Genomic DNA, 27911 nt, shown 5'->3' with positions numbered 1-27911 from the left:
TTGCATGGCAAGCCATAGTGTCACCATCTAGGAAATGACATGTTTTACTTTCACCAGGCAACCTGTTTTAGATTTGCACGAGAATTGTTTCCTGGGTTAAAATTTTTTGAACTGATTTAGATGCTTTTAAACCATTGAACCACATAGAGTGCTTTGCAGCTTCTAGTTAGTAGATGGGTGGAATGTGGTGAGACTGGAGGAATGCCTTAATCAGATGCTTGAAGGAAAAGCTTTCTATTTGCAGAGTACATCTGGAGTGTCTCAGGCTGCACCCTCAGAGCCTCAACAACCAGTGCAGCAACAGCCTTCGCAGCCAGCTCCATTGGTTTCCTCAGTAGACAGGTGAGTGATAAAGTATTATCAAATGTTCATGATAGTAATGATAGTTTATAATTTCTCCTAATTTCAAATTGTTGTTTTGTTTTCCTCTACGTGTAAACCAATGAATCCTTTCTCAAATTACGAGGAAGCTTAGATTTATTTGCATTACTTATAGTCCGCTTTTCTCACTATGACTCAAGGTAGCTTAGATGCACAGAGCAAGTGTCTTCAGTATTCACAACATTTCCTTTTAATGATGTAACATGTAACCAGTTCATGATCCATTGGAGTCCTTTTATCAAGGAAGAGCTGAACTTTTCTTCGTCTTTCAAGAAGTGTGTCTCATAAACCATACAATATGGCAGGCAGATGCTTAGTAATGTTCATGAAACTAGTTAACTTTAGAAGTATTCACAATTGTATATTGTGGTAGAGCATTTGTTTTTACAGGATGTTTATTACAGGTGGTTGAGTGAGATAATCTTCATGTAATTTTAGGAAATAAAAATATCTGATTTTGGCCCCATGTTGGCTTTTTTCAGTGCACATTCAGATGTTGCTTCAGGCTTAAGTGACTGCAATGAGAGTGCTCCAGCCTCTAGTGGAAGACACGAAGGGAGGACCACAAAACGGCATTATCGGAAGTCGGTACGCAGCCGCTCTCGCCATGAAAAGACTACACGTCCAAAACTGAGAATTCTCAATGTGAGTGGTTCTATAATTTGGTGGTTCTATACTTAAAACAATGTTTTCAGTACACTGATATATTCTCCTGTCAAGTTAATATTACTCATCAGTAGTTTTCCGCCTTAATTGTGAGTAGATCCAAGCAACTATGTGTGTTTGCACTGTCAGCATCAAACTCCCTTTTTGAAAATAAGAAAGTGTGTTTGTGTGTGTGTGTGTGTGTGTGTGTGTGTGTGTGTGTGTGTGAGAGAGAGAGAGAGAGAGAGAGAGAGAGAGAGATCCCCTGGTATCACACATGTTCTTTGAAGACAGAATTCTGAATTTCTTTCAGCCTTTACCCTGTTTTCAACACATTCTACTTATAGGGAAAAGGTCTGAAATCTCACTGGTCAGATTTTGAAAGGCCATGAAACCAGAAGAGTTCTCTTAAATCTGTCTATGAAGTATTTTCTTATCTCCGTCCTGCTCCCAGCTTTTCTATAGACTGTCTTCTCTGTTTACTTTTCATATTGAAGATCAGCATTGTGTTTTCCAGGTTTCAAACAAAGGAGATCGGGTTGTGGAATGCCAGCTAGAGACGCACAATAGAAAAATGGTTACTTTTAAATTTGACTTGGATGGGGACAACCCAGAAGAAATAGCCTATATTATGGTGAGCAATTCAAATGGGAGACGTTAACTTACATTAATAACAGTGAAAGCTTTACTGGCCTGTTCCACTGAATATCTTCTTCCAGTAGTTTCCTTGTGTTACATAACTTGATATGGCCACTTACATTGACTATGCCTTAATACGGTGGTTCTCAACCTTCCTAATGCCATGACCCTTTAATACAGTTCCTCATGTTGTGGTGACCCCCAACCCTAACATTTATCCATTTTACAGATGGAGAACACTGATGCAGAGAGTCTTAGGCGACCCCTGTGAAAGGGTTGTTCGACCCCCAAAGGGGTCCCGACCCCCAGGTTGAAGACCACTGCCTTAATAGGTTGCAGTTTAGAAGTGTCAAAAGTTGCAGCATTTATCCCAGTACTTTCTTAAGTAACATTGATAAGCCATCTGGATTAGCTTCTTTCAAGCAGATATTTTCCATTTAAACTGCTTTGTACTCGAGGAGTGTGATCCAGTTGAAGAAAATAATGTGTATTTCACTAGATGGGTGTGTACCTAGTATTTCTAAATCTGCTGATGTACGTACATGTGCGTATGCTTTCAGATGGGTAGCCATGGTTTCTGCAGTAGAAAAACAAGATTCAAACCCAGTAGCTCTTTAGAGGCCAACAAGATTTGAAAGGGTATAGGTTTTCTAGTCTCAAATCTCCCTTCATTGGATGCGTGTATGCATGTGTATTGTAGATAAGCTTAGGCAAGGTTTATAATGTTGAGAGAAGGTTCAAGCTGTTTGAAATCTGGCTTCATGGAACTCTGGAAATGACATTATTGAGAGTGCAGCCCGTTTCCATCTCAAGACAGGCAGTCTCTGTAATGATAGAGAGTAAGTGTATAAATCGTATGACTTATTTATTTAAAATATTTCTGTCCTGCCTTTCCAACCATTTAGGGCTGTAAGGGCAGCAGAGAGATAACAATTATTTAAAACTACTTTTAAAAACAAACACATAAAATTAAAAACATCAAAAAGAAAGAGGGACAGTTAGGGGGCACTAACTGAAGCAAGCAAAAAAAATAATCCTTAACCCACTGGTGAAATATGAGGATAGAAGGGGGCGGATGGACAGGCTGATCTCGGGGGGGGGGGGGGGGAGGGGGGTTCCCACAGTTTTTGATGCCATGACTGAATCCAAAGTAGATTTCTTTAGAAGTGGATGGTCCAACATCAGTCTCACTAGGAGGCATTTATGGTCTCCTGCACCCAGTCAACCAGCCTTGCCCTGGCAAGTTTAACAGCCAAGTTTAACACCAAGTGTCATAAAAGCAGAAGGTAGTTTTCAGAGTTCTAAGAATCCCATTCCCATGTGCTCATACTGAATAAGCTCATACTGAATGTGCTCATACTGAATAAGCACAACTGAGCTATTCAGCCCTTTGACACCGTCTGATCCTATCACTGCTAATATAAAGTCCAAATCAGTATGAATGTGTGAGATTTTTATCCACTGAATGTTGGAGATTTTATCCACTAAACAATCCATCTCCTCTCATGGGCCACATCCCAGTAGGCCCCATCTATTCCCCCCCCCCCCCAAAGGAAAAGTTCTGCAGGGCTACACTGTGGGGATGCAAGGGTGGTTGAGAAGTACTGCTTTCTCACTGCCATAGAGTTGGTTTTAAAGGGAGCTCTAGCTTATATCTTGGCGGATTTATTTATTATTTACTGGATTTATATCCTGCCCTATGCCCCAGGGCTCATGAATTTATCATGAATCTTTCCTGTCACTCTGTCGTGTCTTTTCTTAGGCTACAACTGGGCTTTAAGATCATAGAAACAGTGTCCTGGAAATAATTGAAAAACCCCTAGAACTATCAGGAAACTGAATTCAGCGATCTCCAGGGCGGGACATCTTAATCACCCTCCCCTGCAGAGTGTTGGTAAAACCCATGACAAGGGGACTATCCTCAATTTTTTCCATCTTCAGCTCACCTTCTGACAGAACAGAATACAGATCAGCAGTGTGACCCATATGGGGGCAGGGCCAGTTATTACTTGAGAGAAGCCCATGGTTATCATGGAGACCATGAGCTGTGCCTCGCCAGGTATCCTTAATGTGAATGAGTATTCCTAGGATGATTTACCTGGGGAATTTCAACACCACCTTTGATAGGTCAGGTAGGGAGACAGTTAGGCAGCCGGGTGAGCAGTATGCCAGGGAAATATCCCAAAACTGTGTTTGCACATTCCAACTAGGAAAGTCCTGGTCAGGGCACTTTACTAGCAGGACAAAATCCTAGCAGCCCACATAATACTGTCTGTCTGCCTGCTGGGCCTGTGCTGCTATAACACTGAATATCCCAGGGAAAGGCACCGTTTGAGAGGTTAACGCCTCCCCAGTGACATCTTGGTAATGCAAGCTGTCATATTTGCATATTTGTTTTTGTTCCAAATGTAATTCGTAACTTTGTTGACTCCATATACAGTTTCTTTGCCTCATTAACAGCCACGAAAGACCAATTGCCCACAGCAAATCTGCAGTGGGACTGCATCGTTTGGTCTCGTGGTACCTTCCATGGAGCTACTGTTATCTGCCCTGGGTTCAGGGGCAAATGTGAAGGCTGTTGTAGTTATTCAGTTATGTCTTCATATGCAGGTGCAAAATGAATTTATTTTGGCAACAGAGAGAGAATCGTTCATTGAGCAGGTGCGGGAGATCATAGAAAAAGCAGATGAAATGCTCAGTGAAGATGCCAGTGGGGAGCCAGAAGGCGATCAAAGCATGGACAGTATGCAAAGCCAGGTAAGGATTTCTTTTCTGGGGATGTACTCATGACTCTAGATCTCTAGCACAGAACTTTTTCTCTGTTCCATCACTGAGTTCAAGCGTTTTCTTTTGCCAAGCAGTCTTGGCAGGAAAGCTGTGCAATCTCAAACCAAACATCTGACCTTTTCCTCTTCTTTCTTGATATCATTTTTTCCATTCCTTTGTCCAAACAGTTTTTTCATTGTTCCTTATTATCCCCCGATTTTGTTGTGATGGGCTGGTTTCAACCAGCTTTTCTGCTGCTGAAAGGAGGGAGGAGGAGGCGTCCTCTTTCACCCCCTGAGAAGTCTGTGGTGGGGATCATGGACGAAAGCCTTGAAGGGGGGTGGTGGTGGTGGTGCTGTAGTAAGGAGGAGAACTGGCAAGATGGAACGAAAGACCTGGCTGGCTTCAATCCCAATGTCTTATTTTTTAAATAAAATCTTGCATATTTCAAAAACATTTCAACGCTGTAGAATTCATGGGACAGTTTCGTTATTTTGGGATTGAACTTTTGCAGTGCTTTCCTTCTGTCCCCAGCCTCTCCCCCTTTAATTGTTACTTGTGTGCAAACTCTCCAGAGAATATTATACTTTACTGCCTGTTTCAGCAGCTTCTTTTTTTCATCACCCTCTTCTTAAGGACATACAAAGAGCCTGGTGGATCAGACCAGTGAACCATCTAATCCAGCGTCCTTTTTCACGCAATTGCCTACCAGTTGTCTTTCGGGGGAGGGGGGGCTCGGAAGTGGGCATAGAGATTGAGGCACTCCCAGCACTGATATTCATAGGTTTGCTGCTTCTAGTCGTGGAGGTTCTTCTCAAGCACCGTGGCTAGTAGCCACTGATGGGCCTCTCCTACATTAATTTGTCTAAACCCCTTTTAATGCCATCTATGCTTGTGGCCATCACTACCTCCACTGACAGTGAATTCCATGGGTTGAGTAAAGACCTAAGCTGATTCAACCCTGGCAAATATTTGGTTGGGAGACCTTTAAGGAATATCAGGGACATGACATCGAGGCCAGCAGAGGCAAACTTCCTCTCTCTTGCCTTGAAAACCCCACCAGGGGTAGCCATGAGTCAGATGTGATTTGACAGCCAGAAAAGAGTATTTCCTTTTGTCTAACCTGAACCAGTTTCCCATAGTTTTTTTATCCTTCGTTTAGTGTCCTTTTGGACTCTTTTTCTCCCTTTTTCTCTGTAACCCCCCCCCCCCTTGCCCCTCATCTTTGTTCTTTTGTGTGCATCTTCTGGTTACACTTTGTGTTATTTTTTTCCACCCGTACCCATTTCCAGAATGTGTTCTTCTCCCCACAAGTACATTCTGTTTTTTCTCTTGCTGTTTGAAAAGTTCCAGCTCTGATTCCTGTAGCCTTGTCCTGATGGAAATTTTTCCATCCTTTTTATTCCAGCCCACATTTTTTTGTACAGTGGCTAGATGTTTAATTGCTTATTAAATGTTATGTTCTGTAAATCTGTGCTGTCTCCATCAAATAGTCTCCAAGCAATTTACAATAGAATTCTCTCAGATGATCTAATAGTCAAGTGGCCTCTGTATCTGTTGTGAAAGCAGCAAAACCAAGCCACTTAAAAAGGTATTGGTTTCTGTTTACTCAGAAAATTCTCTGAGTAATGCAGAAAAATATGTGTAAATTAACCAAAAGAAAGATGTTCCCAATATAGTCTGATGAAGACTGAGCATGTCCAGTGCAGCAAACAGAAAAGGGAGGTTTGGGGTTGGAAGTGTTTTCACAGTTGTCTTCTTCCCACCTTGTATAGTCTATAATTGCATGAAGGTTGGAAGGACATGGTATTTGGAACTCCTGTGTACACGCGTATTTTGACCAATGTATTGGTAGCTAGACAGGAAGTCAGAACTCTGATTAAGAGTGGGTTGTAAAGCCAAGTGCACACTTCCTGTGGTGCAAGAAGACTTCTGGTGGTTTTTCACCACTGGAAGGTTAGAGGGAAGACTCTAAATTTGACTGAGTAGAATGGTAGCACATAAATATTTCTGTTGTGTCATGCCTCAGTGTCTGTGTTCCCTAGTTCTTGGCTCATACTGCAAAATTATCTTTGTTGGTTGCAGAAATTAGATGGAGACTTCAAACAGCCGGATCCCGTGTCTTCCATGCCACAAAGAATTGGTAAGCTGAATACGTTGGTTTTAACCCCAAAGTAACACCAGTACCATCTGGGTCAGTTCCAGAGTGTCTGGTCCTTACAGCATGTTATCCTTTTTTAATGTCGTTCTTTCTTTCAAAACTAAAGGGGGATGGGGGGTGGGGCGCCTTATAGAATAAAAAGGGAAATAAATAAATAAATAAATAAATAATGTGCATATAAAGTAGAGACAAAAATTACAGTGGTCACTGATCTACACATTCATTTCTATAAACGGTTTCCAAATATCTAAAAATAAGTCTATGCACAATTGTCATCTATATGCCATGGTTCAAATATTGATAACGTTCAAAGGTCCACAATCCACTAATTAGCTGCAGGTGGACATTGATCTCTTCAGTGTTGTAATATGAGTCTTTTAGCCATATTGAGGGCACAGGAGAATCCATTTTTGTTGACATTGGTTTGTTTCCAAGAGACAGGCAGATAATTTAAAAGTATATAAACATCCTCAAAAATTAGCGAGCATTCTAGTTCAAGAACTTCTTCCCAGAAAAACTGAATGAATGATTGGACACACCCATGGCATATGTTTAAGGATTGTATCTTATGAGTTATAACCCAGTAGTTAGATATTTTACTGAGTCCTTTGCTAAAAAGCCTCTGTGGTGTCAAGAATATCCTAAATATAATTTTTTGAAGGGTAAGTCTCAATTTAAGAGCTGTAGAGAGAGCAGATATAAACTTTCAGGCCCTATCCCATTACTTTGGCAAAATAGGGGGATCTAGCTCCTTATCCTATTCATTTGTGAGACTCTGCATATCATATTTATTAATTGGCATCAAATGTTTATAGACAAATATTGTAGGTTTCATTTTCTGCGTTGATTTAATTAGAATTTGTAGGAGTAAAGGAGATTCAGACATTTAATGCCGCATGGCCACATTTTGACAGCAACAGATGTTGCAATTGTAAATATTTCCACACAACAGAAATTTATAATTCATGTCTAGACCTCAGTTAAGCAGTTGGCAAAAACCCGGCATGTTGTCCTGAGGTCAGTAAAGTTTTGTGTGGCTACAATTTGTTGTTGTTATTTTTCTCACTTATAATTTTTTGGGTTTTTTTTTCAGGTGTTCCTCCTAGTTCATTGACTCAGGTTGTCCATTCTGCCGGAAGACGGTTTATTGTCAGTCCTGTTCCAGAGAGCAGGTTACGAGAACAGAGATTTTTTACTTCCATTCCATCAGAAAACGAACTTTCTGATGTTGGTGAGTTAACCAGTTTTCCAGGTGGAAGCTGCTTGCTATTCATGCTAACAAATGCCAGGGCAGACAGCTTTGTGACATAAGCACGATTAAACAGTGCCTGTTTCATCTAGTACAGTAGCAAGAACTATGGTATGAATCTTTCCTTCTCCATTATTGTGGCATCAGCCCTATGCCATTTCAGGTGAAGTATCAAACTGAGCACTGTATTCGACAATACATTGAGCACTGTATTACCACTAATAAGCCTTCGACAATACATTGAGCACTGTATTACCACTAGTAAGGCACTAGTACTCTTTCTTACAGCCTTTCTTACAGACACTGGGGTGTAAATTATACTGCTTCAGGAAAACCAGGTCTAACCTTTTCCTGCAACCACTCACCACCTTGCATATTAGCTTCTTGTTTCCAGTAATGTTCAGAAGCTGGCCAGATGTTAATATTTAATTATTAGCTGCCATGGAGATTTGTCTTGGAAGGAAAAAGGCAGGATAGCAATTGCTCAACAATCCTGAGGCTGAAATAACTGAAACCGTAGCCAAATTTTTAAACTGCGTATTTTGAACTGGGTATCCTTGACTTCTGCTCACATGACCTTTACTGTTTTTTACTGTATTTACTTTTCTGTTCTGTCCCTTTGTTGCATATGCCTAATAAAGGTCTCTGAATTCTAATATTTAAAAAAAACAAATAAAAGCATAAACTTTTGTGGGGCTGACTTCACTGAAAACAATAGAGCCTTGTCAGGAGATGGGACTTCACAGTTCATTTGATTGTCAAGCTTAGGGAAGAGGGGGACATTCTAAAAGGATGAAAATGGGAGCGCAGAACCTGTGGAAAATTTTTCGTGTTGCACTAGTGAATATTTAACTTGACCTTCAGTGAGCTTCAGTAAAGTTCTGCAGAGAAAGGTGACTGCATTTCTGGCTTCCTTTCAGGTGTAGCTTCCCCTCCTCACGGCCCTGGAATGAATCTATCTCACTCTGCGTCATCGCTCAGCCTGCAACAAGCATTCTCAGAGCTGAAGCATGGGTCACTGACAGAAGGACCAAGCACGGCACCCCCAGTTTTTAACCAGGCCATACCAGCTTTTCCATCTCTCACTACAAGTGAGACCGGGCCACAGCTATCAGCATCAGTCACCGCTCCTCCAGTGTCACTTCCTTCCACCACTAGTGTTCCTCTACCAGCAACTCAGTCTGTTACCACACAGCCAATAGAAAAACTGGCTGCTGAACCAGACCAGTTTGGTTCAAACTCTCCCCCAACCGTGTTACAATCTGGGCCACAGTTAGTTGGCACAGTGGCTTCCAGTATCAGCACACCTTCTTTTTCATCAACAGCGTCCCAGGCAGCTTCTGCCATTGGAGAAGTTGTCCCTAGTGTTAGTACCCCTGCTTCTCTAATGTTGCCGCAGCCTGGAACAACGGGATCTAGTGTTGCTATATCAGGAGCCGTGACACAGTCTGTGACTTGTCAGCAAGCTGGTGGTTCATTTCTGGCAGCTTCCCAAACATCTGTGTCTTTGACACAGAGCATGGTTTCTCAGCCTTCACAACTGAGCACTAGTAGCTCTGTCCCTACCCTAGCAGAAATGGTGACTGTCAGCGTCCTGCACCCCAAATCAGAGAGTGAGCAGTTGTCAGACAAGCCGCAGCCGGACAGTACAAGTGGGATGGCTTCTGTACCCTTACCCTCTGCTGTAGCATCAAGTATGTCTGGCTCTGTGTGTCAGTCTGCTGGGGTACAGCCACTTCCCAACCCACTGGTAGTTACCTCAGCTATCCTAGCCCCAGCAGCAGGTGCAGTCTCTACTCCAGTATTACCCCAGGTTCCTTTGCCTGGCATCCTGCCACAGGCACAGCCAATGGCTAATGTGCCTGTGGTGCAGCAGACTTTAGTACATAGTCAGCCTCAACCAGCTCCATTGCCCAATCAACCTCATACGCACTGTCTGGAAGCAGATGCCGATGCTCAGCCCAAAGCACCTGGCATAGATGACATAAAAACCCTGGAAGAAAAACTGCGATCACTCTTCAGTGAACACGGCGCTGCTGGAGCAGCCCACCCATCAATGCCCCTGGACACATCATTAGCTGTAGAGACGACGGTCATGCCTGGCTTGCCAACAACCGTTGTTGCACCCACGAAGCCTGTGGCTCCTGTTGCAAGCGCTAACGTACCACCTGCCACCTTGCCACTTGGCTCAACAAGTTTGCCTGTCATGACGCCTGTTGCTACACCTGTTCAGTCAGGTACCCCAGTCAGCTGTGTCCCAGCAGCATCTGTCACTGCGCCAGGATCAACAAAACCAGGGACTCCTCCTTCAAAGCCTCCTCTTAGCAGAGTTCCAGTAAGGATTTAGTGTTATTATGAATGTATGTTGAAATGTATGGGGGGTTGGGGGAATACTCTGTGAAAAGGATAATACCAGGTTTATATATGACTTCCTTGGTCATGGATAGTCATTATTTATAGTTCGGCTCTTCCTTCTCTGTGTTTGTGTGTGCCTTTAAAGTAGTATTGCTTTCCATGTCATATATTCTCTTTTGTATGTAAAGGAAGAGTAATAATACATAACATGTCTCTGTAATCTATGAAATAGCCTTTATATCTTGGCTGTGCTTCTCAGATATTTCTCTTGGAAAAGAATAGGGGAAACTAGAGCTTCTATGGTGTGTGGCCACTAAAGCAAAATCCTAAGGGGAAAGATGATAACACTGGTTGCATCTTATGGGACATCAGATCAATAGTATTTGAGAGATTTCTGTAAGATGTAAGAGGCAGCATAAATACATTCTCAAAAGGTTGTTCTCCAGGTGATGAGTGATACGGGATAGGCCCAGTCTTGGCTCAGCAAGTGGCTGTGACAAGAACACCATGGTTCACACTGGTAAAAAGCACACCATAGCCCATAGATGTCAAACTCGCGGCCCTCCAAATGTTATGGACTACAGTTCCCATCATCCCCCTGCCAGCATCATGCTGGCAGGTGATGATGGGAACTGTAGTCCATAACGTCTGGAGGGCTGCAAGTTTGACACCTGTGCCATAGCCTATAACATTGCTTTGGAGCTCATGGAGTTTGAGATCAAGCCAAACGAGTTACTTGCTGCTTTGCTATGCCTCAGGTGGACCATTTTTTAACTTCTGTGTTTCTCCTTTTGCAAAGATCCTACTACTAGTGTTCCTGTTATCACAGAGCATGAGATGAAGTGGGTAGGCATGCCATTTGATGTGAGCAAAGCCCCGACAGAATATGGTTTAAGAGAATGAGCTTATCTGCAGCAATTACAAGTAAAGGCGGGAAGAACTTGACTCCTCATAGACTCAAAGGGCCAATTTTGCAACACATGAAGGCTTACATTTGCCATGTGTATGTACTAGTCACTTCGTAAACATTAATTATGCCAGTTTTGGGGGAAGAAGTACAAGTGTTAAAAGTTCTGGCCGGAAGAAATAGAGTATCTCAAAATATAGGCAAATGTTGGAATGTATGTGAAAGTAGATAGTGGTGAACTCCTTTGTGTTTACTGGGAAGTACCAAAGCAAAAGTCCAGGCTCAGTTAGATGTTTGGGGGCAGAAGAAAGTATTCCAAGAAGTCCTGGGCTTTAATGCCACACCCTGTGAAGGTGAAAAATAACCACCTGGATTGTGTCCTATTCTGTTGCTTTTTAGTATAACAGTTTCCTGGTAATCCAACTCAGTTCCTCTTTGCCTTGATGCATGATCCAATTCACAGTGTTATAAATGCAGGTAAACAGTCGTAGCATGTGCTTGCAACAAACAGCGTTCACAAAGACTTAGCCCCACTGAATCTACCTGTGCATCACAGTTTAACTTGAGCCGGTGGCATATCACAGGCTTCTTGTTTGAAAGGGTAGTTACTCTCTCTAGACCATATCCACCTTCGATGCTGAGTTCAAGTGTGTTTGGTATTTAAGCAGTAAATATTCTTGTAGAAAAACAGTGGGGTTCTCAGCATGGATACTGTAACAAATGTAATGTGGAAAAATCATACTATTTCTGTAAAAAATCTGATATAAATATGTTATACTGGTAATTCAGTACTATGTTACGAGTAGTTTGAGGTTTCTGCATTAGTTTACAATGATTCTTATAAGGAAAACAGTTTTAAAAACATATTTGGGCTGCTTCATACCGTTCTTTTCTGAGCTGTTTATGACATCAGGTGAGTTAGGAAGCTGCTATGTGGAGCAATCTGTTAACCTTACATGGAGATGTCCTGAGTAGGAAAAATGAGATGTGTAAAATGACTCTTTAGCATTAGTGATGTGTCAGAGCAAGGTTTGTATTGATCTTGGGAGAGCCCTTAGTGTGTGGTTTGCTTTGTTTTACATTGCCTTTAAACCTGGAGTGAGTTGGATCTTCCTCCAGTAGCAGCCACACCTTCACTTTGCGTTTGCAGAAGTTGCCAGTGTCCCAGTAGGAACCAATGTTCATAGCAAGGCATCGGTAAAATCTGAAATAACAGGAATTTTTGTACGCACTTCTGCTTCTGTAAAAGTTAAACGGTGTTCTTTGTGATTGAACGTGTCTTGAGGAAGATACTTATGTGATGATGTATGATTCTTCTGTTCCGTGACTGAACTTGAGTTTCATGTTCATTATCCATAGGCTCCAGTAGGTTCTGAACTTCCAGCTGGCACTCCACCCAGTGAGCAGCTGCCACCTTTTCCGGGACCTTCACTAACTCAGGTGCTATACGGCTATCTGCTTCTCTTCTCTTTCCCTTTTCAAAGAGCATGTTGAAATTAAACTCTATTGCATGATGTTTCCTTCTAGACTTTTTTTTTGTTTTTTTACTGAGCAACCTTTTCTTGTATAATCCTGGTAACAAATAGGCTTCTAATTTAGGTGCTGTTTTTGGGATGCTGGGGCCCAAAGTTTAAAGTAATGCAAGTTAGTGACTTAATTCTTCGAGCACAAGTTTAAGGCTGCTGTGTGCAAGCCCTTAGTTCTCTTAAGTTGTTCCAATATTATTAACTTTGCAAAATCTGTCTTCGGTATCTGTTCAGTGCACGGAGTACTTTCCCTACTGGAACTGCCAACTGCATGGTGCTGCTTGTGTTTGAGGGAGAAACTGGAAGTGGTGTAGTGCATAATCTTAGATTAATACTGCTAGTCTTAAAACAAAGCCCACATTGTGAACACTTCCATCTTGAATCTTCCAATGTAAGGACCATCTTAAGGAATGGAGGTGAACCTGGAAATTCAGCTTGAGGGAGGAAGGGGATGTTTCAGCAATATGGACTGTAAAGATCCAAAGTCAGCATTTCCTGTACAGGCTGAGATTATGTTTGATAGAAGTTACAAGTACAAGGCACGGAGAATACAAAAATCACTTAAAACATACACTGCAGCAACATAAGGAAGAAAATTTTAAGCATGTGCCAAATCTGTAAGGTTAGAATGTAAACTCCCTAAATAATGCTCAGAATGTACACAGGAGAATTTCTGGATTATACCAAAATCCATCTAGTTCAGTATTTTGATTCCAACAACCATAGGCTTCTAGAAACGTACAGATCAAGCTGTATGTTCAGATGCTGCTGGCCAGTATAAATGAATTCTTCAGTTACAGATGCTATGGCAGAATTTTCTGTTTAGTAGTATCTGTTTGACCCCCATCCTGTCTAGATTTTGTACTCCCGTTCCCAAGTATATTGGTACAGATGCATTTTGTTTGGAATTTTTTACAGGAATAATTTACTTCCAAGTATTGACTCCAAGCTCCTTTTAAAAACTATGAAATTCTTAATCTGAAATTTAACACACACTGTTCAAGAGGCTAAGTTGATATCTAGTGTAAGCTCCTGAAAAATAATTGTTAAATTTGACAATGAATATCCATATACCATAAATATAATGTGCACATAAATAATTGTATCACACATTTTAAACTGCCATTGGTGCTGATTGCTGTGTTGCTTCATAATGTGTTCCTGTTTTGATACTGCCCCTTTTAGATGCACACCTTAATGTGCTGAGGGGCTTTGTGTGTGTCATTGAATACGGAAAAGATGGAAGGATGACAGATTCCTTCCAAGAAGAATATTTTTAAAGCACCTACAGTTTTAGAAAGTGAAGTGAAAACTGCATTGAGAGCAGTTGAAAGAAATAAATCACCAGGAGCAGATGGGATATCAATAGAGCTATTCCAAGTAAGAGCAATGGGGTCCCTCAAATCTTGACAAGAATATGTCAACAAATATGGAAAACAAAACAACAGCTTACGGACGGAAAATGCTCAATTTATATTCAATTTAAAAAAAGAGATGTCAAAGATTGCAGCAACTATTGGACCATGATATTTTCTTATGCAAGTAATGCTCAAAATCTCACAACAGATACTGTTACCATATATGGAACAAGAAATGCCTGATGTTCAAGCTGAATTCAGGAAAGGAAGAGGCACTAGAGATCATGTTGCAAATTTACATTGGTTATTGGAGCATACAAGAGAATTTCAGAAGAAAATCAACTTGTGTTTCATAGATTATAGCAAAGCTTTTGACTGTGTACATCATAAAAAGCTATGCCTGGTTTTAAAGGAAATATGTGTGCCGTAGTATCTGATAGTTTTAATGCAGAACTTGTATAAAAGACTCCTGTTAGGAGAAACAGAATGGTTTTCAGCTGGCAAAGGTGTTAGACAGGGAGGCATTTTATCTCTCTATCTCTTCAACCGGTATCAAAACATATCATAAGGAAAGCTGGAGTGGAGTGAAAGCTTAAGGAGGAATATTAACAATTTGAGATATGCGAATGATACCACATTAACTGGCAAAAAATAGAGAAGACTTGAAACAACTACTGCGGAATGTTAAAGGAGAAAGTGCCACAGCAAGACTGTGGCTGAACATCAAGAAGACAAAAGCAATGACTCTTGGAGAATTACTCAATTCAGAGGTGAACAATAAGGAAACTGAAATTGTTCAAGAGTTTATTCCTTGGCTCCATCATCAATCAAAAGGGTGACTGCAGTCAAGAAATCAGAAGGAGACTGAGACTGGGAAGGGCATTCATGAAGGAAAAGATGTCAGGACGTGGCTCCTGGCAACCAAGATCAAGTTAATTCATGCCATAGTATTCCCTGTTACTATGTATGGGTGTGAAAACTGGATAATGAAGAAAGCTGATAAGAAGAAGTAGATTAATTTAAAATGTGGTGTTGGAAGAAAGTATTATGGATATCTCTCTCTCTCCTCTCTCTCTCTCTCTCTCTCTCCCCTCTCTCTCTCTCTCTCTCTCTCGCTAAGAGTGCCAACTAATCCATTCTGGTTCATTGAGAACCATTACATCTTTCAGCATCAGTGTTATCATACTATAATCATGACTTGGTATGTGGGGAAGCACACCAAACACTGAACAAATTACACAGATTAAAGGAAGGGAGAGCTTCAACTCCCCCCTCACATGAAGCTCACTAGATGATCTTGAGCTAGTTATACACACTCAGCCTAACTTGTATGTCATGTGAACACATACAAATACATGAATCTACCTTAGGCTGATTAGCTACTCAGACTGGCAGCTGCTCTCCAGTGTCTCAGGTAGAGGTTTTTCTGCCTAGTCCTTTTAACTGGAGATACTGGGGACTGAACCTGTGATCTTCCATATGCACCACTCAGCCATAGCCCTGGCTGTGAAAGTAGTTCTAACAATAAACTAGAAGAGTGAGGGAAGCTATGTAAACTATCCTAAGCTCATTAGAAGGAAGGATGGGATAAAAATGTGATTATGTGAGATACAATTGCATAGCTTCGCTTCTGCATGAATTTTCCATTTACAGTTATTACTGCTTTATACCAGTGTTTCAAGTGCTGTACAGAACATAGGATGAGACACAGTTAGGTAAAAGACAGTAAGATCCTAATTCTCTAGAGATGCTGCATTCAGTGCCCAATGGCAGTCTCTTTCCTTCCAGTGAAAATCAATGGGTGTGGGAAAATGTACAGCATTCTTTCCAACAACTAAAATTTATCACTGAGCACTGTTATAGAAGACACTGTTACATGTAATTTGAGGATAGTCCTCCATGAGGCTTGGCATGTTGCGTTCATTCAGGGGGCTGGAGAGGAGAATGGGCAAACTGGTCTGTCTGTACACCTGAGAGCATGTAGTGTTCTGGAGGGGGCAGATTTGGGTGGTGTGCAAATGGGGAGAAATTTCCAGATTGTTCATACAACTTGTAGTGCATAATTGAAGCAGAGGCACTTTACAGTCAGATTCTTAGATTTTTGGGTTAGGAAAATTGTGAGAGAATTAACCCTTGAGAATAAAACAATCCATGGAATTATTTCTAGCATCTGAAGCAGCTGGGTTTTCTGGCCTATGTAGCCATGTGGGTTTCTCTCCGTGGCACAACTTACCATGACATGCCTCTGAAGATGCCAGCCATAGATACAGGTGAAACATTATTAGCTAAAACTTATCAGACCATGGCCACATAGCCCAGAAAACCCACAACAACCAGTTGATTCTGGCTGTGAAAGCCTTTGACAATGCATTATCTGAAGCAGATTGATGGGATTGAAGGAGTTTATTTAACTCCTTCCCTGTGTAAATTATTGGACTTGGCTGTTCTGGTTATGTAAACCAAGGGAAGCAATTCCCAGCATGCCTTGCCTCATCACAAAACAGGTGATGTAGTAGTTAAACTCAGCAACTCTGGAGCATAGCTCTGGGACCATTTTTGGACCGAGAGTGGTGATATCTTCAACTGGAGCTCCTTCTGGCCCTGCCTATAGGAAGTAGGTCCTGAGATGCTGAAGAGCAAGGCAAGTGTGTATATATTTTAAATAGTTTTATTTATCAGCTCCTCAGCCCAAGACATTGCTGGTATACTTGCATTGTACTTGAACTATGAAGTAGTTGTGGGAGATTTCCAGGTACATCTGGCTGTCTCTTTCAGGTGGAACCTGCTCTGTTGCCAGAGTAACTCTCACCCCTCTTCCTTCTTTTGTTTGTTAGCCCACCAGTGTCTTCACAGGCCAGCACTGCATCTCATTTGACACTTGGACCGACATGTTTGCCTACACTCTGCTTGAGGGTGACGACCAATTCACTGGGTGGATTCACTGGACCAATTCACTGGGTTGGGTGGATCTAGTTGTAACCAGCTTTTGTTCTGGTCACTTGATTCACTGAGCATCTGTGTTGCCATCATTCCGTATCTATCCCACAATACCCAAATTTACTTTTGTAAATGGTGGTGTGGTCATGATGAGTTGTGTGGACAGTGTTGAGGAAAGCTGCCATCTTAACTGGTATTTAAGTAATTTAAGGATTTGTTGTTTAACTCTGTTCCTTTCTTATCAAATGGGATAGCTTTATAGATCAGTAGTTTAAAAGTATCAGGTTTGTGTAACCAGTTACTACTGGCAATTATGTTGACTGAATTAAAGACTATTTATGTCTCAGTCTTGACTTCTTGTAATCTTCAGAAGATAATGTCTTGGATCCAGTAGAAGATTTCTATAGGTGGAAAGAGCAGAAAGGTTACTGATTTCTCCTCATTCAGTTTCTTAGGTTCTTTCCTCCCAAGGAACAGTAGTTGGGGGGAATATTTTTGGCTACAAGGGGTAGGGGTAGGGATCCAGATCTGCACATAAAAATCTGTCCTATCTGAAGAACTCCCCAGTGGATCCAAGCCTGATCTTGTCTGTATTTGTATCTCACTATCTACTTGTTTCTCCATGTTGTTAAATCTAGAAACAATGCCTTCCTATTTCATAGTTGTAATATGGGGAGCAATCTTTTCTTGAAACTTTACTGTATCTTAACTCATGTGTGTCTTTGAGTGTACAGTTATTTTTAAAAATCTATTTAATACTAACGTAGGGCATTGGTTGCAAAGGTTTTTTATAGTGTGCCATGTACAGAGTTATTCTGAAGGAAGTTTTGTGAAGGCCAAGTTACTGCGGACTGCTCTTTAAGAAGGCACAATTGCAGAGTCTGGACTGCTTCCATTTTTAAAAATGAAAAAGTAGTTGATTTACTAGAAAAGTTCCTCCAACATGATGCATATATAACATTATTAGGGTAATGTCATTTGGATCCAGCATGGCTACAATACACAACCATAATGGAAGAAAACCAGGATATATGAATAAAATAGGCTGTATCTTACTACTTCAGTTGGCAAAGATTGACGCCTTCTTCTAACAAGTGGCTGTTCCAATTGGCCATGCTGGCAGGGGTTGATGGGAATTGTAGTCCATGAACATCTGGAGAGCTGCAGGTTGCAGACCCCTACACTAGTGGGTGAAGGCTTCTAACTTTACAGGCTACAGATTTAAAAAGCCATTTAGTACCTTGGTCTTCTGTTTTGTATCACTGGATTCTAATGTGATTGCAATTTTTTCCTCCTACATTTTAAAGATGTCGAGTATATATAAAGGTTTCTGTGTATATAGAGTCTTCAGTGTTTGTGAAAATCCATAAAGGTTAAAGCTAATTAGTAGTATTGCCCCACTTCCTCACTACTGGTGGGCATATGTTGCCATGTCCTCTCCCCAAATCTGCATCGTCTTCCTGACACTACTGCTGTGGCCAAATCTGAATGTACACACAAGAGTGTTGTGGGTTTTCCGGGTTGTATGGCTGTGTTCCAGTAGCATTTTCTCCTGAGGTTTTGCCTGCATCTGTGGCTGGCATCCTCTGGAATTGCCAGGAGAAAATGCTACTGGAACACGGCCATACAACCCAGAAAACCCACAACACTCTAGTGATTCCGGCCATGAAAGCCTTTGACAATATAATGTGCATGCAGTTGCCAAGCAGGCAATTGTTGTTGGTCTCTGTGATAGTGGGGTGGTGGATGTCACTGTTACAGAATACAGATGCTCTTTTCTTGGTGGCAGCAGTTGTCAGACAGGTGCCTGGGATTTGGGGTGCTGTTTCAACATAGGAATGCTCAGGAATTACAACTAACTGTTTCTTCTTGTTGCAGTCCCAGCAACCTCTAGAAGACTTGGATGCTCAGTTGAGAAGAGCTCTGAGTCCTGAGACTGTCCCAACAACATCAGCTACAACCTGTGTAAGTTTTTCATGGGCATTTGTTGAAAGCTTCCACATTCACCCTCAAGTGTTGCCTTCAGTTGGGGCTCTTTAACTTGTCAGGTATGATCCAAATGATCTGCCATATGCCTATGCAAAGGTGTATATATCCTTGGCTGTGTGTGCAAGCTTTCTGTCCAGATTGTGCCCACATTAAATGAATGCTTTAATTCCCTAGCTTTGGTGCATAGATACATCTCAGATGAATGCTTTGAGAGGTTTCAAATGATGATTTATTGGAAGGTGGTTTGTGGATTTTTAGAAAGTTGTAGATACAATCACCTTCCAAAAGCCCTTCAACTTTTAATAGGGTTAGTAGGATCTTTTGAAATGAAATGTTAAAGAAGACCAGAACCCTCTAGTTCACTCTCTGTAGCTATCAGAACCATTGTTTTCTGTATCCCATCTTGACTAAAATTTGGGGGTTTTGAATTGTGTGTGCCACAACTTCATGATGAGAAGGCAGATTTTTGTGCTACTTGGACTTAACAGGAGTAGAAAATAGGAAGGAAAGGACAAAATAAGAAGAGGATGTCCAAACAGTCAAGGACTAAAGTGTTTGGTAGAGTTCCCAAAACCCACTTAATATAAATGCTGTGTCAGGGGATGCAACCTTTTTAATTGTTGGGAGTAACTCTAGTCTAAGCGTATATTTTGCTGTAACACCTCAAGCACCTTTATGGCCAGCCTCTGAAATAAAATCTGAGTAGCTTTTAACCAAGCCATTGCACTTATGAGCCAAAGGGAGAGAGAATAGGGTAGACAGTATGAATTGTCAGTAGAAGACACTTCTGGCTAACTGAGCCCTTTGGAAGAAAATTCCATGGACCAGGAGGGGCTGCTGTGAAGAAGGGGGGTTGGCCTGCATTGCTTCGCGTGTTGATAGAGCTTCTTGCTTCGCTGGAAACGCCATCAGTGGAATAGCAAGGAGGGATGGTGCCCCCTGATTCTTTCTTCACAGCAGCTTACAGGATCATTCTGTTCACCTGGCTCCCAAGCATCAGCTTTTGGGAGGTAGTTGTAGGCTTTGGGGTAGAGGGAGGTGCAAAAGCTCAGCAGTGTTCATGGTTTCTAAGAGTCAATCAAAAGTTAGTGGGATTATTGTTGGCATCCTCTGCAATGCAAAAAAACCTGTGGGTCTGAATTGTACCTCAGCAGAAGACAGTTCACATTTCTGACTCTTCCTGTAGACCCTAAAAATAGCATATCAGGAAGAAATATCAAGCTATAAACATTCTCCTCTGTATCTGTCCTTTTTCATTCAGCAAATTCTTTATGTCTTAAAACAATCAGTCATGTGATATCCTCACCCCCACTTGCAGTGGTTAAGCCCAGACACAAATTTAGCCCATTACTGAGGACTCTCTTACTCACACATACAGAGTGAATTTATTTGCTTTACAAGTTGAAACTGTGAGCAAAAATGCCTTAATTAAAAATTGGTAAAGCTCCAGGGAGCCAGAGCTCTGGGACATGCATTCAATAGGCAGCAGGAGGCATATTAGTCATATGTCATTTTGTTTTATGAGAAGAACAAGTCCTGTTTCAATGACAGCAAAACTGCTTTTTAATTTAGGAAATAAGCTGCTGTGGAGAACCGTTTTGAAAATGGGATTCCTTTTACACACAGTAGTGGCGGAGTTAGCTGTGAGGAGAGTCACTGTAGTGTAGTAGTTTGTGTGGGAGATTTAGGTTCACATGCTCTCTTGGTTGTGAAGCTCGCTGACTGGCACTGGGTCAATTGTGCACTTTCTGCCTACCGTGCTTCATTGAGTGGCTGTGATAATAAAGTGGAGGAGGGGAATACCATGTTTGCCATTTAAAAGTTCCCAGTATGATGAGAAATGTAAAAAATAAAAAATGGATGAGCTCTTATAAAAGAGTTCAGGCAAATTGTTTTCCTGAATTTTGGAAAAGGATCTGCAAGTAATAAAAATAACTAAACTAAAAACTTTTTTTTCTTTGCAGCCCCTGCAATCTGCGACTTCTACAACTGTTACTGGAGCAGTGAGTGCAGCAGAGCAGCCTACAAGTACCGGTAAGATCACTTTGAGTGAAAAGTTCATGAAAAAGAAAACTTGCAATTTGCCATTAATTAAGCTGGTTGCTCTGTTTTCAACAAGAATCCTATCTAATCTCGCAAGTCCTTGCTTTTGGTTTTGGAATTTGGCCCCGGAACTAATGAATCCACTCTCCTAGGATGTGGAAAAGTAGAACACTTGTGTGACAGTGGTTAAAACTTTTAACCCTGGCTGCTTAGCAACAGCTGGAGACCGTCTTTAGGACTGCTGCGTTTGCTCCCATTGCACAAAAATACTGTTGCTTAATGTGTCAATTTGTGCTGTGGTCAGAGATCCAGGATATCTGTCAATTTTCTCAGTGCCATGTCGTTGTCACGGTGTTTTCTGATTTACTGCTGTCCATTCATATAGTGCAGCAGTGAGTTAATGAACTTATTTTCAGGCTTCCTCTGTATGCCTAACAATATTCATAGAATCCTGTCATGCTGAAAAGTTTGCTAACAGGCCTGAATGAACAGACTCTGGCTTTGCTCAAATAGGGGCTCATCGTAGTGAGCTTGTTGGTGATTAAAGTTGTTAGAGCATTTAGGATGTACTTTCTTAGATATTTTTACAATACCAGGGAAAAGATTGATCCGAGTCCTGGAATATTTTCACAACATAGTGAGATAAGAAAGAAATTAATCTTCTCTTATCACTTGCTTGGTTTCAGATTCTCGGGATGCAGAGAGTTGTGCCACTACTACTGCCTCAGGGGTTGCAGTTCTTAAGATGGGTCGCTTTCAGGTACTAGCAAAGTGTTTGCCTTGTCCTCTTTGTTTCACTAGTTGCTCCGTTTTACAGAGAGGAGATCTGAAGTGGGGAGAACGCCATGCCTAGTTCATGTTGTCAAACTCGGATATTCTTCCAGATGTCCTGGATGTGACACTCCAGCCTAGGAACATTGCTAACATTATAACAAGTCTAGTATTTGTTGATGGCATTTAGTGATAACTAACATTTTTACTTCTAGTCTGATGGCCAACTGGCTACTTCCCTGGGTTGTATTTTCATGAGCTCTGGGGAAATATGCTCTGAGGTGTGCAGAATGTTTATGACCTGTCTCCATCCTGTTTAGGTGTCAGTGGCTGTGGATGATCAGAAAGTTGGTGGAAGTAAGCCCAAGCATTTTGACACAACCACCTCGGATTCCTCATCGTTGTCCAGCAGTAGCCCAGAGAGTACTCTGGTGAAGTCAGGCCCCAGTGGAACTGCCAAAACCACGGCAGCTCCCCCAGATGTGGTGGATGGTGTCTTTTCACAAGCTTCCACCATGCCACTGCAGCCGACTAAGGTTGGGCGTTTCCAGGTGACAACAACAACTGACCAAGTGGGTCGCTTTTCTGTATCAAGAACCCAAGATGAGGTGACCTGTGTGGAGAGGGATATCCCTGGAATAGTCCCTCTGTCTGCAGAGTCGGAGCAGGCTTCTTCGCCGCTCACGACTCCTAGATCAGAGCTTGTGGGGAGAAGATTTTCCCTGCAGCTGAATGGACCGTCGTCTGAGCTGGAAGCTGCCTTCCTGAGTAGGGCAGCTAAGGAAATGTATGAAGGCTCAGGCAGTCCAGACTCACTCCATCCACCTGGGTCCAAGCTCAGTCTTCCAGCCCAAAGCCTTAGCAACTCATTTAACTCTTCCTACATGAGTAGTGATAATGAGTCGGATATAGAAGATGAAGACTTGAAGTGTGAGCTGCGCCGATTACGTGAGAAGTAAGTGGAGGTTTTCTTCTGTCAGACCCTTTTATGGGAAAATGGCTGGAAGTATCTTTGCTTGGTTAAGACTTTAGGAACTGCAGTATTAATTCCTTGTAGCCATTGATTAAGGTGTCTACAGGACTTGTAGACCTAGAAAATCTGTGCCTGTTTTCCTAGTGGAATGAGCATGTGTTCATTCTTCTTGCATTGCAGATGAAACGCCTTAAAGAAAAGTGGCTTATTTACTGTATCAATGCTGCTTCTATGCTGCTTCTTCAGAGTCCTGCTCAAGTTGGCTTACAGTTAAAGCAACACAATATAAAAACAAGCCATTAAATTCATGGCCAAGGCATGCCATAATCTGGGGACCTCACCCACTCATAACTCCATCTTGGCCACTTCATTAAAAAAGACAAGTGAACCTTCTAGCTTATCAATGTGTATGAGTGGGCTAAAATTGTTGTACGTCTGGCTTTAATTCCTAATGGTGGATTATCTCTCATTTGGATTCACTTTGCAGCAATCCCAAGTTTCGAGCCATCTGGTGATGTGGCACGGGAGGGTAGTAGAAGCGTTGTAACACTGGGTTGTGCTTCTCTTCTCTAGGCACCTTAAAGAGATCCAGGAGCTTCAGAGTCGCCAGAAGCTGGAGATTGAACTGCTTTATACAAAACTGGGGAAGGTGCCTCCAGCTGTCATCATCCCTCCAGCCGCTCCTCTGTCAGGAAGGCGGCGAAGACCTACTAAAGGAAAAAGCAGCAAATCCAGCCGCAGCAGTTCCCAGGGTAACAAGAGCCCTCAGATTTTGGGTATGGCACCATAAATAATGACGTAGTTATGGCTGCACAAATCAGTTTTTGCTCAATGGTGCTAAGCTTTTGAGAGTTGTTGGATAGGCTGATTTTGAGGCCCATTTGACTTGCTACTGTTGAAATTCTGCTGTCTTCTGCTTTGGTATTTGAGGCTGCCTGGCTCCATTAGGCTTCTACAGAAGGGTATGGGTTTTATTGACTTCCACGTTAATTTCATTCAGAATTTAGGGTGGTCCAGCACTGTCCACTATGGCATACTCTAGTTTATAAGTTTTGCAGAACACTTCAACTGTATCCCTTACCAATCTCATTGTAAGTGTTGCATTTTAGATTTATTTATTTAGGATATTTTTATGCTGCCTCTTCAGAGTCCCGCTCAGGGTGGCTTACAGTTAGCACCATGTTGACAGTTTAAAAACAAGCCACTGGACAGGAACAGCCTAAGAACGGAAACGAACATCTAAAAAGGTGGCAAGATAAATGACAGTGTGCAGCAGAGTTTATGAGGAGCGAAAAGTGGCTTTCCCTGTTTGTGTCAGCTGTGCACACAGCGAAGATACGTAGTTCTCTGTCAAGTACAAGAATCATATGACACCTTTTCCTTTCTGATCTGTGCTTTTCTCACCCTTGATGTTCACCTTTTACTCATCTTTTACTTCTTGCTGGTTTGCAACCATAGCTTCCCTATATGTTCTGGCAGAGCATGATGCAAAACATAAAACTCCACGAGCAGCACTTTTAGAACAGAACAACCAGGTATCCACCGTGCTGGCCTAACTGCTTGCCTTTTCCCCACAGGCAATCTGTCTGCTCAGAGTGCACCTTCAGTCTTGCCCCCGCAACAGACCTTACAACCTCCTGGCAGTACCCCAGAGATAGGACAGAATCATCTGTTACAGCCCCTTAAACCATCGCCTTCTAGCGAGAACCTCTATTCTGCCTTTACCAGTGATGGTGCCATTTCCATACCAAGCCTTTCTGCGCCGGGCCAAGGTAAGCACCGTGGATTGGTGGCGTGGGGTAGACTTTAGATTGTGGGGGAGAAGGTAAATACCACTCCAACCAGAGGTCAGGGTGGCGGAAGGATGTTTGGGATTACTGTTTTTAAAGAATGAACTTTGCAGGCATGACACGTTAATAGCAAACGAAGGTAAGGATGTAACTCGAAGTGTGCACTATTTTTTTGGTGTTTTTCAGATTCAATTTTTTGGGACTCAATTTTTGGAAAAAAACCCCAAAGTCAAATACCCATGCCAGTAAATGGGGGTTTTCAGCTTTTATCGATATCCAAAACATTTTTGCTCAAATTAAAGTTTATGGGAAATTTGGGGGGAGGCCTCTGGAGAAGGGGGGCTGTTTTTCAAGACAGAGGCACCAAATTTGCATCAGATGACTCTCCTCAGAAGAACCCCCATATTTGGAGAACGTTGGGTTGGGGGTTCAATTCGATGGGCCTCCAAAGGGGGTGCCCCCATTTATCCTGTGAAGTTTTGAATTGTTTCCAGTGGAAAAGAAAAATCCCACCCCCACCCCATTCTGGTGGTGCTTTGTCAGTTCCAGAGTCAGGAAGTTGAGAGATGACAAATGTCTGTCCCTCAGCTTCTCCAGGCTCTACACAGCTGACACTGTGCAAAACAGAGATCCTCCATCACCTGGTAGAGCTTCCAGACCAAGGATGTGAAGGGCTACCCATGCTGACCAGCAGCTGCAGGCACCCCCAGAGCCAACTCCTGTGGGGAACTCAGGGCGGACATGTTGTGTCTAGGGAGCACAGAAGAGATAGCTGAAGGAAAGGGGTTGGGAGGGCACCTTGGGGATCCCCTCCATCTGTTCCTCTTGCACCGCCTCTGCACTCTCCTTCTGCCCTTGGAAGACCTGCTTGGCTCTGGAGGATCCAGAGAAGGAGGTGTTGCTTGCAACCCCTGCTCTAGCTCCTCCAACCAGGTATTGGTCCCTGGTGTGAACTCCAGATGTGCATCACTCTTGTCACCAAAGCTCACCCCAAAAGACAATCCAGGCAACTCCTGCTGCTGCAGGAAAGACTCAGCAGCTGGAGGAGGGGCAGCCTAAACAGCAGAATGCAAAGAGAGGCTTACAGGAGTTTTTGTTGTTTCCTGCAAAGGTCAGGGTGGTGGAAGGCCACTGAAGAGCAGGTCTCTGCACAGGTGAGGGGTAAAGTTGCTGCCCTTTACTTCACCACACCACTTTTTTTTTACCATTCTCCCAGAGCCCTGCTGCATTCCCGTCTTGCTGTTCGTTGTTCCCACAGGCCAAACTCTGACTAGCTAACAAAGGGAAGTTCAGTGCCTAGCTACCTGTCCTTCACTGCAACCTAACAGACTCTGAAATATTTATTTATTTATTTATTTATTTATTTATTTATTTATTTATTTCCCTACACCTAAATTAAAATTTTAAAAATCATTCCTAACACCCCCTTATGAAAACTAGCATCTAAATCTCAACTTCTAACTATATCAGAATGGCTCAAATGAAACCTGCCAGGAGGAGTACAACAATGTAACTCCACCAACTCAACAGAACAACAATGAACAGGCTGCCCTTCCTCTAAATAAATGAATGAAAAATAGGGAGCAAGGGCCCAGCTCACCACAACACATGAACACAACAGAGAAGCTAGCACTAAAAAATGAATGGGGGAGGAAGAATCAATAGAAAAAAATGAAATAACCCCCCAAGAAAAAGGAAAAAACTCCAAAACAATGGTGAGAAAACATGCACACACAAAAGCCAAGGAAATACCTGTTTAAAAAACCACAGAGCCTCCCATACAAGGGCAAAACAAAACAAAAAAAATCCCCTGCAATCAACTAAACTGCAGTCAATCCCCCCCCCCCCCCCCCCCCGAACCACACAACCAAACAGAAAAAGACAATCTGTCAGGCCTTTTTGGCCTGTCTTCCTTTAGACCTCTCTAGGCCCTGAACGCCCACCCCCCAGCCCCCAATAGACCAAAGAGCCCACCCCACCCGCCCAAGAAAGGTGCGGCAGGCACACAATCCCCCCCCCCAAATTGTTTAAAAATAAATCAGTTATTTCAAACCATTCAGCATCTTTTTCTCCACATAACAAACAGGCAGCAGGAATCCAATGCAAGCAGTCAGTAATCCCAAGGAATTCAGCAATCAAAGCGCTAGAAACTCAGAGGGAGGGGGAGGAGCTAAAGCAAAGCTTTGCACTGAACTTTTTCAAACCTCTGTCTGAAATCAGGTTTGCTGGAATTAGGCCATTTTTTTATGGTCTTTAACTGCACACAATTTTTAAAAAGAAATCCAGGCCAAAAAACCCACTTCTGATTCGCCAAAAGGCAGTTTTGTCTCTAACCTGAAATCCTATTGACTACTCTAGCTTTCTGACCCCACTTCCTCCCTCTGCTCTCTATAGGTTGTTGCAGTCCACATTATGACTGCAGCAGCCTAGCAAAAATTGGCCAAATAGGAAAATTCCAGTCAGATTTGTCCCTTCAAGATGCTTCTTTTCCTCCCTCCTGTTGCCCTGGAAACCTGCCAAAGGGCAGGAAAAGGGTAACAGGAGATTGCTCCTTCCAGAGCAACCCATCAAAGAAGGAGGGGCACTTTTCCAAGCCAGCAGAACTCACCTGGGAACTCAGCAGAGCACCAGCTAAACTAAGTTTAAAGGGAGTGGGTGAGTTAAAATTTAAAGCCCAATCACCTGCTTTGCAAATGGGCTTTACATTTTGTTTTTGAACCCCACCCCCACCCCCCACCCCCACCCCCCTGTGCCTTTACATGGGCTTTGAGAAAGGAGAAAAGCCAAAAAAAAGCTTTTGGATTTATCCAAATAGCCAGGTTTTTTTCCTGTTTGGTATATCTAAATTCACATCCCTAGATATAACTGTGAAGGCGCCTACTTCTTCTACCTTCTGATTAAGGAGATAAACGGAGAGCATGCTTTCACTGACTTAGTGGCAATTGTGTTGCAATCAAAAAGCTTCAGGAGACGGGTTAAAATATGCTTGCCTTGGATAAACTGGACATTTGTCCAGCTTGCTTTATATGTATATTGAGAACGTAGTGTAGTCTCTGGAACATTCTGGTTTGAGTTTTAACGTCTCTTTGAAATTGCACATTTGAATGCTTTATTTCCTTAGGATTAATTTCCCAATACACTTGTTCTTTCCCTCCTCACTGAAAATATCTTGGATGACTAAATGCTGGAATGGCTGAAGTTGCAATGTGTGAATGTAAGTCTAGGGGAAAGGATAAACAAGGGATACACACAGAAAAGAACAGTGTCAAAAACTCATGCTCCTCCCTCCTCCAAATCTTCTTTTCTAGAGAAGGAAAAATGTGCTCATTTCTCTCTCTAACTGTATGAGCCGTACTAACCTGTGCCTCATGTATCCTTGCACTTGTATTATATAAGTGTGAGCCTTTGCTGTGATTAAGAT

General features: G+C 42.3%; 1 protein-coding gene across 14 annotated transcripts in view; it reads left to right on the top strand.

Moving 5' to 3' along the window:
• WNK1 (WNK lysine deficient protein kinase 1) overlaps nt 1-27911 on the top strand; it is a 128848-nt gene that overhangs the window by 88457 nt on the left and 12480 nt on the right. For 9 of the 14 annotated variants that reach the window (XM_048501104.1, XM_048501100.1, XM_048501099.1 and 6 more), the window contains 14 exons: nt 245-342; nt 864-1026; nt 1544-1660; nt 4276-4422; nt 6517-6574; nt 7686-7823; nt 8762-10176; nt 12463-12543; nt 18803-18889; nt 20878-20947; nt 21643-21716; nt 22048-22682; nt 23274-23476; nt 24278-24472. In XM_048501104.1, coding sequence (XP_048357061.1) covers nt 245-342; nt 864-1026; nt 1544-1660; nt 4276-4422; nt 6517-6574; nt 7686-7823; nt 8762-10176; nt 12463-12543; nt 18803-18889; nt 20878-20947; nt 21643-21716; nt 22048-22682; nt 23274-23476; nt 24278-24472 — 3481 coding nt within the window. Of the gene's footprint in view, nt 1-244; nt 343-863; nt 1027-1543; nt 1661-4275; nt 4423-6516; nt 6575-7685; nt 7824-8761; nt 10177-12462; nt 12544-18802; nt 18890-20877; nt 20948-21642; nt 21717-22047; nt 22683-23273; nt 23477-24277; nt 24473-25601; nt 25645-27911 lie in introns of all 14 variants that reach the window. The other 5 variants (XR_007244852.1, XR_007244853.1, XM_048501102.1 and 2 more) reach the window with 3 other exon arrangements.

This window comes from Sphaerodactylus townsendi, linkage group LG06 (genome assembly GCF_021028975.2).
Source record: "Sphaerodactylus townsendi isolate TG3544 linkage group LG06, MPM_Stown_v2.3, whole genome shotgun sequence".
NCBI classification, from domain to species: Eukaryota; Metazoa; Chordata; class Lepidosauria; order Squamata; family Sphaerodactylidae; genus Sphaerodactylus; species Sphaerodactylus townsendi.
Note: the sequence above shows the minus strand (reverse complement) of the source record. Positions and strands in the feature narration are given on the sequence as shown.